Here is a 14011-nt window from a genome sequence, read left to right as displayed (position 1 = left end):
AGGGACTGATTTCTCATATCTACGCTAGATTAGGGGATAAAATGTTAGACCATGAAGCCCTGCTCAAAGGTAGGAAAAGATGGGAGAATGACGTGGGTCCGCTCTCTAACTCCGACTGGGATAAGATAATCGATCACGGAACTAGAGTTTCGATTTCCCCTTCCCAGAAAGCTTCCCACCTTTTTCTTTTTTTATCGGGTTTATCATACCCCCACGAAAATGTTCAAATTAGGCTGGAGAAATAACGACCACTGTCCTAGATGCGGCTTAACCGGTGATTTCATTCACATGTTCTGGAGGTGCCCGAAATTATTTAGGTACTGGACGCAGGTTATAGATCAGATTAACAGAATCTTTAACCTCACACTGAAAGCAACGGTTAGGACTTGTCTCCTGACTATACCTGAGGGTCCCACCATTCCCAACGTCCCTATAATCCCAGTGATTAGGTGTCTTTTCCAAGCAAGGAAGTTAATTGCGCAACAATGGCATTCACACTCGGGCCCGTCATTTGAAATTTGGCTGGCAACCATAAAAACCACAATTTGTAACGAAAGGGTCTTTTTCATTAAACAGGGCAACACCAATAAGTTCACGAGCTTATGGGGGTCTTGCTTGCGGAAGTTGGGGATCCTACCATAAGCAGACGGGCTGTAATAGCTTCTGTCGTAGAAAATAGACCCTCCTAACGGGTGGCTCTCTCCTTTTTGTTGTGATCTCTTTTAATATCTCTCTGTCTCATATCTCTCTCTCTTTCTCTATGAGCATTTTTCCAATTTTTCGAAGGATCGACCCTTCTTTTCCCAGGGTTTTTCTGTTGGCCTCTTCATGACTCTGTTCGTTAAACAAAGAATGATATTGCCACAGAACTGGGGAGAGGAGAGAGGAGGCTATGGTTCAATTAGGTATACGTTGGGGTCTTATGGGGATGATGGGGGGGTGGGGGTGGGAGCTGGGGGGAGGCAAATCTAAATTAGTTATGAGACACCAGGGTAATAGATATAGTAACTGTGCACATTTTAAGAACACCAAGGGTGCGGAGGTTTATACCTATCTTGTTCTGTAGTGTCTACTTTTTGTACTTCTTAAATGTTATGAATTTTTGTTGTAAGTATAAGGATTCCTTGGGAAAATTTTTGATATGAAATAAGCCACGATGATGTGGAATATGAAACGAGACATGAATGAGTGGCAAGCTGAATCTAGTCTCTGGTATAAAAACACTGATGTGGCAAAAAAAAAAGTTGTAGTAAAGCGTAATACTAACTATTCTTAAAAATGTTCCCTTCCCCTGCTCCCACCTATCCTGCACATCCTGTATATATATATAAAAAAAAAAAAAAAACATCTCTGTACTTACCTTTTTTTTAAATCCAGGTCCAGACACGTGATCGAACAACTACAGCTCCCCTTTGTAAGCGAGCACTCAACAATAGCTATGAATTCTGGGAGCCATGACCTCACCCATAGGCTCCCATGGCCCAGCCCTCCTCTTCCCTGCAGCAGCTGCTCAATGACACAAGGGAGTTGGCGCTGCTGGATCACATGACCAGACCAATTCAGACTAAAAATAGGTAAGTACACAGATGTCTTTTTTTTTTTATACAGGGTGTGCAGGATAGGTAGGAGGAGGGAGGAAACATTTTTCAAAAGCGCTTTTCTTCCACTTTAAAGTGGAAGTAAACCCTTCTATCGTTTTCAGTCAAGGAAGCTGCCATCTTGACCTCTAATAATTCTTCAACTGCCGTAATGCTGCACATGTGATCAGTTATGACTCCAGCCATTGGATGGTTTGAAAGTTTGGTTGAGAGCACAACCAATGTGAAAGTTAGCATTTCCGGCATGCCGGGAATGTAAGTGTATTTTGAAACTAGGTTTACTCCCGCTTTAAAGCAGACCTTTCCTCCTTTTAATTAAAGATAGTATCAGCATGCCTCTCTGCATGCTAATGTGAAATCATCTAAGACTTTGTTCACAAGGGACGTACTAATGTGCAAACTAATCAATGGGACTGCTTGCACAGGGATACACAGAACACCTGTGCATCTCCGTGTGAGTAAACAAGACCTTGCACAGGGTACGTATACCTTTCTTGCATCTACTTTCTTGTTCCCCTGAAGGCACTAGTGATATTTTAAAGCGGAACTCCAGACTTTCCCTCAGTCTTGCACAGTTGTACAGGCACCTCCCCTGTACTGAAAATGCTCAGTGAAATCAGAGTCAGAAACAGCCTGCCTCATTTCCTACCTGAGAGACATCCAGCATAATCTAGTACCCAATTTAAAACCCTTCGGCACTTATTGTGTAGCCATCAGGGCTCCTGCAGACACTAATCTGTGTTTACCTATTGCCATGTTACATTAGTGATTTCTAGCAGCTTATGTGATATGTCTCCAGTCTATTACTATCCCCTGAAGTAGAGGTCGACCGATATGGGTTTTTCTCTGGCCGATGCCGATGCCGATATTTAGAAATCATGGCGGCCGATAGCCGATATATGATGCCGATTTTTTTGGGCCGATATGTTAGGCCGATTTTATTTTATTTATTTATTTTTAATCCCCCTTGATCTAACACACCTTTCCCACTGGGGCGTTTTAAGGCGCTTTTGGGCTAAAAATAGCGCCTGTAAAGTGCCTGCAAAACGGCTCCCCTGCAGTCTGTGTGAAAGACAGAGTGCTTTCACACTGAGGCGATGCGCTGGCAGGATCTTAAAAAAAAGTCCTGCAAGCAGCACGTTTGGAGTGGTGTATACCGCTCCTCCACCACTCCTGCCCATTGATATGAATGGGCACCACTGCCGAAGCGCATGCAATGCGATTTGGCAGCGGTGCTTTATGGGCGCATTTAACCTCTTCCTTGGCCGCTAGCTGGGTTATATGTGCCCCACTAGCAGCCAAATAGCACCGCTAAAATGATGGTAAAGAGCCGCTAAAACTTGCGTTTTACCATCAACGCCTGCCCGCTCCAGTGTGAAAGCAGTCTTCATAAGTGATACAGAAAATTTCTTACACTTAAACATTTATTAAACAAAACAAACCTCCAATCAGTTTACTTGTATGTATGATTTAGATAAAAAAAAAAATTATATATATATATATATATATATATATATTTATATTTATATTAAATAAAAATAGGTAGTCAAAACTTTTGGACAAAAAAAAAAAAAAATGGGCTAACTTTACTGTTTTTATTTTATTTTTATATTTTAAATGGTGTATTTTTTTTCCCAAAAAAATGCATTTGAAAGACCTCTGTGCAAATGCCGTGTGACATAAAATATTGCAACAACCGCTATTTTATTCCCTAGGATCTCTGCTAAAAAAATATATATAATTTTTGGGGGGTCTAAGTGATTTTCTGGCAGAAAATACAGGATTTTTACTTGTAAGCAACAAGTGTCAGAAAAGATTTAGTCTTTAAATGGTTAAACTGAGAACTTCTACACACAGAGATGATTTCATTCATTCAGAAGTGTAAACATTGTATCTTTCTGTTCTTTTCTTGGCAGCCTGCCCAGAGTGGAGGAAAGGGTTGCTATGACTACTCAGTCAACTTAGACCATTCTATACAGAAGTCATTTCAAAGTCCTGCTGTAGTTCTAAATCGGCTTTTTATCAGCACAAATCGGCCGATGCCGATTATTTAAAAAACGGCAAATATCGGCCGATATATCGGTCGACCTCTACCCTGAAGCATGTCCCCAATCTCCACCAACTCCTATGGCATGTTCACAGTCTCTGACAGTCTCTTGCAGCATGTCTGCAGTCTCTGACCATCTCAGTGCTAACATCACTGGGATTATAATAAGGTATGTATGTAATAATCATTCTCATTGTTTATATTTAATGAAAACATATAGAGATTATTTAGTCTGAAATCTAAAATGGTGTATATACAGTATCCCACAAAAATGAGTACACCCCTCACATTTTTGTAAATATTTTATTATATCTTTTCATGTGATAACACTGAAGAAATGACACTTTGCTACAATATAAAGTAGTGAGTGTACAGGTTGTATAACAGTGTGAATTTGCTGTCCCCTCAAAATAACTCAACACACAGCCATTCATTTCTAAACCGCTGACAACAAAAGTGGGCCCAGTTAGCTATTTTCCCTCCCCGATGTCATGTGACTCGTTAGTGTTACAAGGTCTAAGGTGTGAATGGCGAGCAGGTGTGTTAAATTTGGTGTTGTCGCTCTCACTCTCTTATACTGGTCACTGAAAGTTCAACATGGCACCTCATGGCAAAGAACTCTGAGGATCTGAAAAAAAGAATTGTTGCTCTACATAAAGATGGCCTAGGCCAGTGATGGCTATAAGAAGATTGCCAAGACCCTGCAACTGAGCTGCAGCATGGTGGCCAAGACCATACAGTGGTTTAACAGGACAGGTTCTATTCAGAACAGGCCTCGCCACGGTCGTCCAAAGAAGTTGAGTGCATGTGCTTAGCGTCATATCCAGAGGTAGTCTTTAGGAAATGGACTTATGAGTGCTGCCAGCATTGCTGCAGAGGTTGAAGGTATGGGGGGTCAGCTGGGGGTCTGTCAGTGCTCAGACCATACACCGCACACTGCATACAATTGGTCTGCATAGCTGTCATCCCAGAAGGAAGCCTCTAATAATGATGCACAAGAAAGCCCGCAAACAGTTTGCTGAAGACAAGCAGACTAAGCACATGGATTACTGGAACCATGTCCTGTGGTCTGATGAGACTAAGATAAACTTATTTGGTTCAGATGGTGTCAACCAGGTGAGGAGTACAAAGACAAGTGTGCCTTGCCTACAGTCAAGCATGGTGGTGGGAGTGTCATGATCTGGGGCTGCATGAGTGCTGCCGGCACTGAGGAGCTTCAGTTCATTGAGGGAATCATGAATGTCAACATGTACTGTGACATACTGAAGCAGAGCATGATCCCCTCCCTTCAGAGACTGGGTGGCAGGGCAGTAATCCAACATAACAACCCCAAACACACCTCCCAAGGTGACCACTGCCTTGCTAAAGAAGCTGAGGGTAAAGGTGATGGCCTGGCCAAGCATGTCTTCAGACCTAAACCCTATTGAGCATCTGCGGGGCATCCTCAAACGGAAGGTGGAGGAGCACAAGGTCTTTAAGATCCACAGCACCGTCATGGAGGAGTGGAAGAGGACTCCAGTGGCAAGCTGTGACGCTCTGGTGGACTCCATGCCCAAGAGGGTTAAGGCAGTGCTGGAAAATAATGATGGCCACACAAAATATTGACACTTTGGGCCCAATTTGGACATTTTCACTAAGGGGGGGGGGGGTTATACTTGTGTCGCCAGCGGTGTAGACATTAATGGCTGTGTGTTGCGTTATTTTGAGGGGACAGAAAATTTACACTGTTATACAAGCTGTACACTCACTACTTTACATTGTAGCAAAGTGTAATTTCTTCAGTGTTGTCACATAAAAAGATAAAATATTTACAAAAATGTGAGGGGTGTACTCGATTTCAATCCATGGTGGCGTATTGTGTTACCAATGGTTTGTTTGGTGACTGTGGTCCCAACAGCCTTGAGATTATTCACAAGCTCCTCCCGTGTAGTTCTGGGCTTACCCCATGAGGAAAAATCTTGCATGGAGCTCCAGACGGAGGGTGATTGATAGTTATTTTGTATTTCTTCCATTTGCGAATAATCGCTCAAACAGTTGTCTCCTTCTCACCAAGCTTCCTGTTGGTGGTCTTGTAGCCCGTTCCAATCTTGTGCAAGTCTACAATCTTGTCCCTGACATCCTTTGACAGTTCTTTTGTCTTGCCCTTGATGCTGAGGTTTGAATGGAAGAAAGAGATTCTGTTGACAGGCGTCTTTTATACACATAACAAGTTGTTGTTAGGAGCACCTTCTTAAATTGACAGGCCTAATCTGTACCACATGAGCACATACTGTAGCTAGTCTGTGGGAGCCAGAATTATTGTTGGTTGCTAAGGGATCAAATACTTATTTTATTTACTGAGCTGCAACTAAATTTATAACATTTGTATCATGTGTTTTTCTCTGGATTTTTGGTTGATAGTCTGTCTCTAGCATTTAAAATACAAATAATTATTTTCCCCACTGTATATACAGTTATGCTCATAAGTTTACATACCGTGGCAGAATATATGATTTCTTGGCCATTTTTCAGAGAATATGAATGATAAAACAAAAACTTTTCTTTTACTCATGGTTAGTGTTTGGCTGAAGTAATTTATTATCAGTAAACTGTGTTTACTTTTTTTTAAATCATAATCACAACAGAAACTACCCAAATGACCCTTATCAAATGTTTACATACCCCAGTTCATACCCCAGTTCTTAATACCATGTATTGCCCCCTTTAACATCAACGACAGTTTGAAGTCTTTTGTGGTATTTGTGGATGAGGCTCTTTATCTTCTCAGATGGTAAAGCTGTCCATTTCTCTTGGCAAAAAGCCTCCAGTTCCTGTAAATTCTTGGGCTGTCTTCAGTGCCGATCCTGACTTCCCTGGGGCCCTAAGCAAAATTCTGCTATGGGGCCCTCTACCCGATCCGTGATGCCGTGAGCATAGGTCCCCAGAGAGCCTCCCCCTACATCAGGGTCCCTAGAGAGCCCCCCCCTACATCAGGGTCCCTAGAGAGCCCCTCCTTACATCAGGTTCCCTAGACAGTCCCTCCTTACATCAGGTTCCCTAGAGAGCCCCTCCTTACATCAGGGTCCCTAGAGAGTCCCTCCTTACATCAGGTTCCCTAGAGAGCCCCTCCTTACATCAGGGTCCCTAGAGAGCCCCTCCTTACATCAGGGTCCCTAGAGAGCCCCTCCTTACATCAGGGTCCCTAGAGAGCCCCTCCTTACATCAGAGTCCCCAGAAAGCCCCTCCTTACATCAGGGTCCCCAGAAAGCCCCTCCTTACATCAGGGTCCCCAGAAAGCCCCTCCTTACATCAGGGTCCCCAGAAAGCCCCTCCTTACATCAGGGTCCCCAGAAAGCCCCTCCTTACATCAGGGTCCCCAGAAAGCCCCTCCTTACATCAGGGTCCCCAGAGAGCCCCCCTGACATCAGTGTCCCCAGAGAGCCCCTCCTTACATCAGGGTCCCCGGAGAGCCTCCCTCCTTACATCGGGGTCCCCGGAGATCCTCCCTCCTTACATCAGGGTCCCCGGAGAGCCTCCCTCCTTACATCAGGGTCCCCGGAGAGCCTCCCTCCTTACATCAGGGTCCCCGGAGAGCCTCCCTCCTTACATCAGGGTCCCCGGAGAGCCTCCCTCCTTACATCAGGGTCCCCGGAGAGCCTCCCTCCTTACATCAGGGTCCCCGGAGAGCCTCCCTCCTTACATCAGGGTCCCCGGAGAGCCTCCCTCCTTACATCAGGGTCCCCGGAGAGCCTCCCTCCTTACATCAGGGTCCCCGGAGAGCCTCCCTCCTTACATCAGGGTCCCCGAAGAGCCTCCCTCCTTACATCAGGGTCCCCGGAGAGCCTCCCTCCTTACATCAGGGTCCCCGGAGAGCCTCCCTCCTTACATCAGGGTCCCCGGAGAGCCTCCCTCCTTACATCAGGGTCCCCAGAGAGCCCCTCCTTACATCAGGGTCCCCAGGGAGATCCCCTTACATTAGTGTCCTCGGAGAGCCCCTCCTTACATCAGGGTCCCCGGAGAGCTCCCCTTACATCAGTGTCCTCAGAGAGCCCCTCCTTACATCAGGGTCCCCGGAGAGCTCCCCTTACATCAGTGTCCTCAGAGAGCCCCTCCTTACATCAGGGTCCCCAGAGAGCCTCCCTACTTACACCAGGGTCCCCAGAGAGTCTCCCCCTACATTAGGGTCCCCAGAGAGCTTCCCTTAAATCCTCATTCCGCCAATCATTGCAGCCTCACCGTGGCCATCACTGCCACCTCACCATGTCCATCATTGCCACCTCACCGTGCCAATCATTGAAGCCTTACCATGCCAGTCATTGCAGCCTCACCGTGTTAATAATTGCCACCTCACCATGCCAATCATTGCAGCCTCACCATGCCCATCACTGCCACCTCACCATGCCAATCATTGCAGTCTTACTATGCTTATCATTGCAGCCCAACGGCCGCAATGTCCGCCAGGCACCCGCGATTGCTGGTGACAGAACAGGAACGTGGATCTGTGTTTACACACACAGAGCCATGTCCTGTCAGGGGAGAGGAGACAGATCGTGTTTTCCTAATATATAGGGACACCAATCAGTCTCCTCCCATAGTCAGTCCCCTCCCCCTACAGTTATAATCACTCCCTAGGTAACACAGTTAACCCCTTGATCGGCACCTTGTGTTAACTGTTTCCCTGCCAGTCACGATTAAAACCAAAGATCGCCGCCATTACTAAAAGAAAAAAATAATAATATTAAAAATTGCATAAATTTCCCCTATTTGGTAGACGCTATAACTTTTGTGCAAACCAATCAATTTACGCTTATTGCGATTTATTTATTTTTTTACCAAAAATATGTAGATGAAGCCACATTGGTCCTAAACTGAGGAAGATTTTTTTTTTTAATCTGGAATATTTATTATAGCAAAAAGTAAAAAATGTTTAAGTATCTACTACTCTAAATGTATCATGTTAGTGAAGGCTTTTTTCCCCACATCAACTTCGACCCCTGTACATTGACAAGCATAATCCTGACCCCGGAAATCTGTCTTACATACTACTGACCCTTGTACTTTGCCCTACACAGTACCGATCTTTGTACTCTGCCCTACACGCTACCGATCTTTGTACTCTGCCCTACACGCTACCGATCTTTGTACTCTGCCCTACACGCTACCGATCTTTGTACTCTGCCCTACACGCTACCGATCTTTGTACTCTGCCCTACACGCTACCGATCTTTGTACTCTGCCCTACACGCTACCGATCTTTGTACTCTGCCCTACACGCTACCGATCTTTGTACTCTGCCCTACACGCTACCGATCTTTGTACTTTGCCCTACACGCTACCGATCTTTGTACTCTGCCCTACACACTACTAACTCCTGTTCTCTGTCCTACATACTACACACCACTGTACCTGTGCACTTTGCATCTTACTCATATTTATTCCAGAGTAATTTTTCCTCCTTTTTCTAATTGAGGCATTTCTTTCCTCCCACTGATCAATAACGCCAGGCATTTTTCTTCTACTTCCCACCAAAAACATTTTTTCTTCCTCTCACTCACCAGGGAATTTGTTTTCCATTGACCAGGAATGCAAGGAACTCTGTTGCATAATTTAAAGCACTGCAATGTTTATGTCGCAAACTCCTGACCAATGTGTGGCTCACATACTGTACATGGAAGCCATGTTGTCATTTGTCTGCCCTTACTCTCCACTTTCCCATTACAAGAATGTTTTATATTCTGTAAACCATTCATAGAATACAAAGTGTTCTGTAAATGGGTAAGGCAAGGGGGAGTTGACAGTTCAAGTGATTGTAAAGTCTCTTTTTTTAAATAAAAAATACAATTGTTATACTTGCCTGCTCTTTGCAGTGGTTTTGCACAGAGCAGCCCAGAGCCTCATCTTCTTGGGTCCCTCGTTGCCTTTCCTGGCCCCTCTCTCCTGTCAAGTGCCCTCACAGCAAGCAGCTTACTATGGGGGAGGCCGAGCTGCAGTTCCGTGTGTCCATTCAGACACAAAGCCCCGGTTCGGCCCCCGAATGGGAGAGATGGTGAGATAAGGGGGGTGAGAGAGAGAGAGGATGAGGTGGGTGAGGGGGTAGAGAGTAAAAGAGGGGAAGAGAGAGGTGGGCGAGGGCGAAAGAGGGGGGGTGAGAGAGTAGGGGGAAGAGGGATGTGAAAGGGGGTAAGTGAGGGGGATGTGAGGAAGGTGGGTGAGAGAGAGGGGTTGTCTGCAGTCTCTCCCTCCTTTATTCCCCTGTCCCAGTCCGTGTCTGCGTGTAGGTATGTGTAATGCCCAGTACCTTCCTGACAGCAGTAGGACGACGTTCAATGACCATCAGCAGGCAGGGCCCGCTCTCATTCTGGTGACGATGGATACGCTGGAAAAAAGCACAGCACCCCCATTTAGTGCGATAGCTGGACTGTCCCTCCCGAGCAGAGCCCCCTGACTGCCTGCGACTCCTGCACGTCCTCGTCTTCCAGGCCCCCTGTGAGCCTATCCTCCAGGCCACCCTTGCTGCTCACCCTCCCCGTGGCCTCCAACTGTGAGGCATCCCACTCGCCATGTAGAAATCATGGTACGTGCTGTCATCCTGTCCTCCGAGGCCTTTGTTGCCTGTTCCCCATCACCGGACCTGGACTCCATGACCCAATGAGTCAGTCCATCTCTGCCTCTCAATAAACACCTGCCGTAGTGAATGGAGATGGATGCCCAGGCTGCCAGCTGCTGCCACCAAACCTGGACTCATGGAACCCACCTGCCCCCCCCAAGCTACGTCACTGGCGGCACCCCTGGCTGACGTGTGCTCTAGGCCAGTGCCTACCTTGCCTATAGGTAGCGCTGGCCCTGTCTGCATGTTATCAGGTTGGCTGTCTCATTCTTTGTCAGCCATCTATTGCAATGAAGAGAATTGTGGAATGCAGCCACACAATGCACAATGCAATTTGACACAATGAGCATAGACTTAAAGGAGAAGTATGGCCAAATCTCTTTTGGCCATACTTCTCCTGTGGGTCACAGGAGTGTGCACTTATGCCGCATACACACGATCGGACTATCCTGTGGACTTAGTCCGCCGGACTTTGCAGCGGAGGTCTGAGCGGACCTGCCCACACACGACCGGACTTTTCCGCCGGAATTTGGCGGGAGTCTGCCGGACTTTGGAAATTAACGGACTTGCCCACACATGGAGAAAAGTCAGTTCATTTTGAATGTGGCTCCAGGTAGACGGGACTAGCACAGGAAGTCAATGTCCCTGCCTCCATCAGTGAGATTGACACCTCGTTAGCCCCGTGTGGATTTAAAGGGGAAGCCCTACGCTGATAAAACAGCGTGGGGGTCCCCCCAAAGTCCATAGCAGACCCTTATCCGAGCACTCAGCCCGACCGGTCAGGAAAGGGGGTGGGGACGAGTGAGCGCCCCCCCCATCCTAAGCCGTACCAGGCCACGTTCCCTTATTAAGGGGGACCCCAGATTCCGGCCCCCTACCCTATGTGAATGAGTATGGGGTACATGGTACCCCTACCCATTCACCTGGGGAAAAAAGTATAAATGACACACAACACAGGTTTTTAAAATACTTTATTAGACAGCTCTGGGGGTCTTCTCTTCTTCCGTCTTCGGGGGTCTTCTCGTCGCTATCTTCTGCTAGCTCTTTTACTAGTGGAAGAGCCCGGCTTTCTCTTTCGCCGCCGCCGTCCGGGGGTCTTTTTCCGACTTTGGGGGTCTTCTTCCGACTTCAGGGGTCTTCTTCCGACTTCGGGGGGGTCTTGTCCCGCTCTTCTGAGGTCTTGTCCCGCTCTTCGGTTCTTCTAACCAGGCCTCCGCTTTCTTCTTCCAGCTCTTTTACTAGTGTTGGCCCGGTCTTCTGTCGCCGCCGCCTTCTTCTTCTTCTGATGTTGACACAACGCTCTCTCCGGCCGTAATGCTGGGGACGCGTTGTGTGGCGCCTTATATAGGGACAAGGGGCGGGGTCACCGGGTGATGTCACATGGTGACCCCGCCCCTTAACTCACAGTCCCAGCATCCTCCACAGTCCAAGCACCCCCCCCATGTTGAGGGCATGCGGCCCCCTTTCCTGACCGGCCGGGCTGCGTGCTCGGATAGGGGTCTGCTATGGACCTTGGGGGGGCCCCCACGCCGTTTTTCGGCGTAGGGCTTCCCCTTTAAATCTATACCAGGTGATGGGGCTAGCGAGGTGTCAGTCTCGCCGATGGAGTCGGCGACATTGACTTCCTGCGCTAGTCCCGTCTATCTGGAGCCACGTTCAAAATGAATGGACTTTACTCCGTGTGTGGGCAAGTCTATTCATTTCAAAGGTCTGGCGGAATAGCAGACAGATGGCCAGTCCGGTCGGGATCTACCCAGATGTCTGATCTATTTGGTTTGAATAAGGTTAACATGGGGTTTAAGTAGGTAACATGTTTATTAAAAATGAAAACATCTTTCTTTAATTGAAAAGTTGCTTTAACTTATGTTACAGGACTCCCCTGGTCTGCATATAAAGTAAATAGTCTAATACCATGTAACAATAATTATTACAGTGTATTTGAAAATGATGCTTATAAATATTGTGCAGTAAATAGACATTTAAGTGTAGTATGAGCATTTCCTATTTTTTATTTTATAGATGGGGTCCTTTTTCTCCAGAAGTATGGATGAAAACCTAAAGAAACAGCAAGAATTTATGCTGATGAACTCACAGCTTCAGGTAAAGTCATATGCTTGATCAGTCACTTAGATTTGTGAAACGGTGTGCCAGCGGTCTCCAAACTGCTGCCCAGGGGGTCAGATGTGGTCATGTGCTTATCTTTATCCGGCCCTTGGGGTACTAGTCTTCCCTTCGATAAAAGGCACTATTCCCCCTAATGACACCCACATTATTACACTTTTACACTATTCCTCCCTTTAATACCAAAGATTGGGCATTGTTTACTCCCACTGATGCCAAAACATTTTCTATTCCCTTTGGCCACAGTCCAGTCCCCCTGGACTGTGTCAGAAGGACAGTAAACTGGCCCTTTATTTAGAAAGTTTGGAGACCCCCGCTTCACACTTTACCATATTTGTTTTAAAAAGTGAATTGTGGTGTTTTGTGGTGCCACACAAATGCTATTTATTGCAAATTGCAGTTAGGCAGTGGTTCTCTTTCACACTAATGAAAGCTGAGATCTTTCATGCCTGTTTAGTTGGACGTAGTTTCCTGTCATTGAGTTTCAAAGGGTTAAGCTGGGTACACGGCTCTTAATTCCTCAAGAACCGGCCAAAACTCGCTACATGGATGGACCTGTCAGCCACCTCTAATCCACCATCCCTTGTTTGAAAATCAAAGGAGCTGGGTAACAAAAAATTAGCAAATAAATTGTTAAATAACCACAGTAAGAAATTTCATCATCCAGGGTCGATGGGGGAGTCTGTTTTCATTCAGCCAACAGGTTGAACTAAAATAATTTATGTGCATGTCCAGCCTAACCGTTATTTTACTTTTCAGTTGCAAATGTTGCTTTGGTGATCTCCCTCTATTGTTTCTCAAAAACAAAAAAATTATCACTAAGGCAATTGGAAAAAGCTAAAGACAAGAGCAGAATGCTAGAGGAAACGTTGGGAGTCTGTGTAGCCATAGTCTTCTATTTATAACAAAATACAAATTGGTAAGATAGAGATGTGCTCATTAACCACTTCAGCCCCGGAAGATTTGGCTGCTCAATGACCAGGCCATTTTTTGCGATACGGCACTGCGTCACTTTAACTAACAATTGCACCATCGTGCAACACTGAACCCACACAAAATGAACATCCTTTTTTTCCACAAATAGAACTTTCTTTTTTTGGTATTTGATTGCCTCTGTGGGTTTTCATTTTTGCGCTATAAACAAAAGAAGAACGACAATTTTGAAAAAAAAATAAAATATTTTTTACTTTTTGCTATAATAAATACCCCATTTTATTTTTATCAAAAAAATATTTTTTTCCTCAGTTTAGGCTGTTATGTATTCTTCTACATATTTTTGGTAAAAAAAATCGCAATAACCGTATATTGATTGGTTTGCGCAAAAGTTATAGCGTCTACAAAATAGGGAATATATTTATGGCATTTTCATTATTATTATTATTGTTTTTTTACTAGTAATGGCAGCGATCTGCGATTTTTAACAGGACTGCGATATTGCGGCAGGCAGATCGGACATTTTTGACATGATTTTGGGACCATTGACAACTATGCAGTGATCAGTGCTATAAAAATGCACTGATTACTGTATAAATGTCACTGGCAGGGAAGGGATTAACACTAGTGGGGTGATCAAGGGGTTAACTGCGTTCCCTCACTGTGTTCTAACTTTAGGGGGGATGGGACTGTCTAGGAGTAGAGAGAGATCGGTGTTCATACATA

At 45.7% G+C, this 14011-nt stretch overlaps 1 protein-coding gene across 1 annotated transcript in view; it reads left to right on the top strand.

Moving 5' to 3' along the window:
* PLGRKT (plasminogen receptor with a C-terminal lysine) overlaps positions 1 to 14011 on the top strand; it is a 124991-nt gene that overhangs the window by 14797 nt on the left and 96183 nt on the right. Inside the window, exon 2 of the mRNA XM_077475039.1 lies at positions 12251 to 12331. Within this exon, the coding sequence (XP_077331165.1) occupies positions 12251 to 12331 (81 nt within the window). The remainder of the gene's footprint in view (positions 1 to 12250; positions 12332 to 14011) is intronic.

The sequence above is a fragment of the Lithobates pipiens genome, unplaced genomic scaffold, assembly GCF_037356315.1.
Source record: "Lithobates pipiens isolate NorthernLeopardFrog02 unplaced genomic scaffold, aLitPip1_a1.2 Scaffold_13, whole genome shotgun sequence".
In the NCBI taxonomy this organism is placed as follows: Eukaryota; Metazoa; Chordata; class Amphibia; order Anura; family Ranidae; genus Lithobates; species Lithobates pipiens.
The sequence above is the reverse complement of the archived record's forward strand: the minus strand, read 5'-3'. Positions and strand labels throughout refer to the sequence as shown.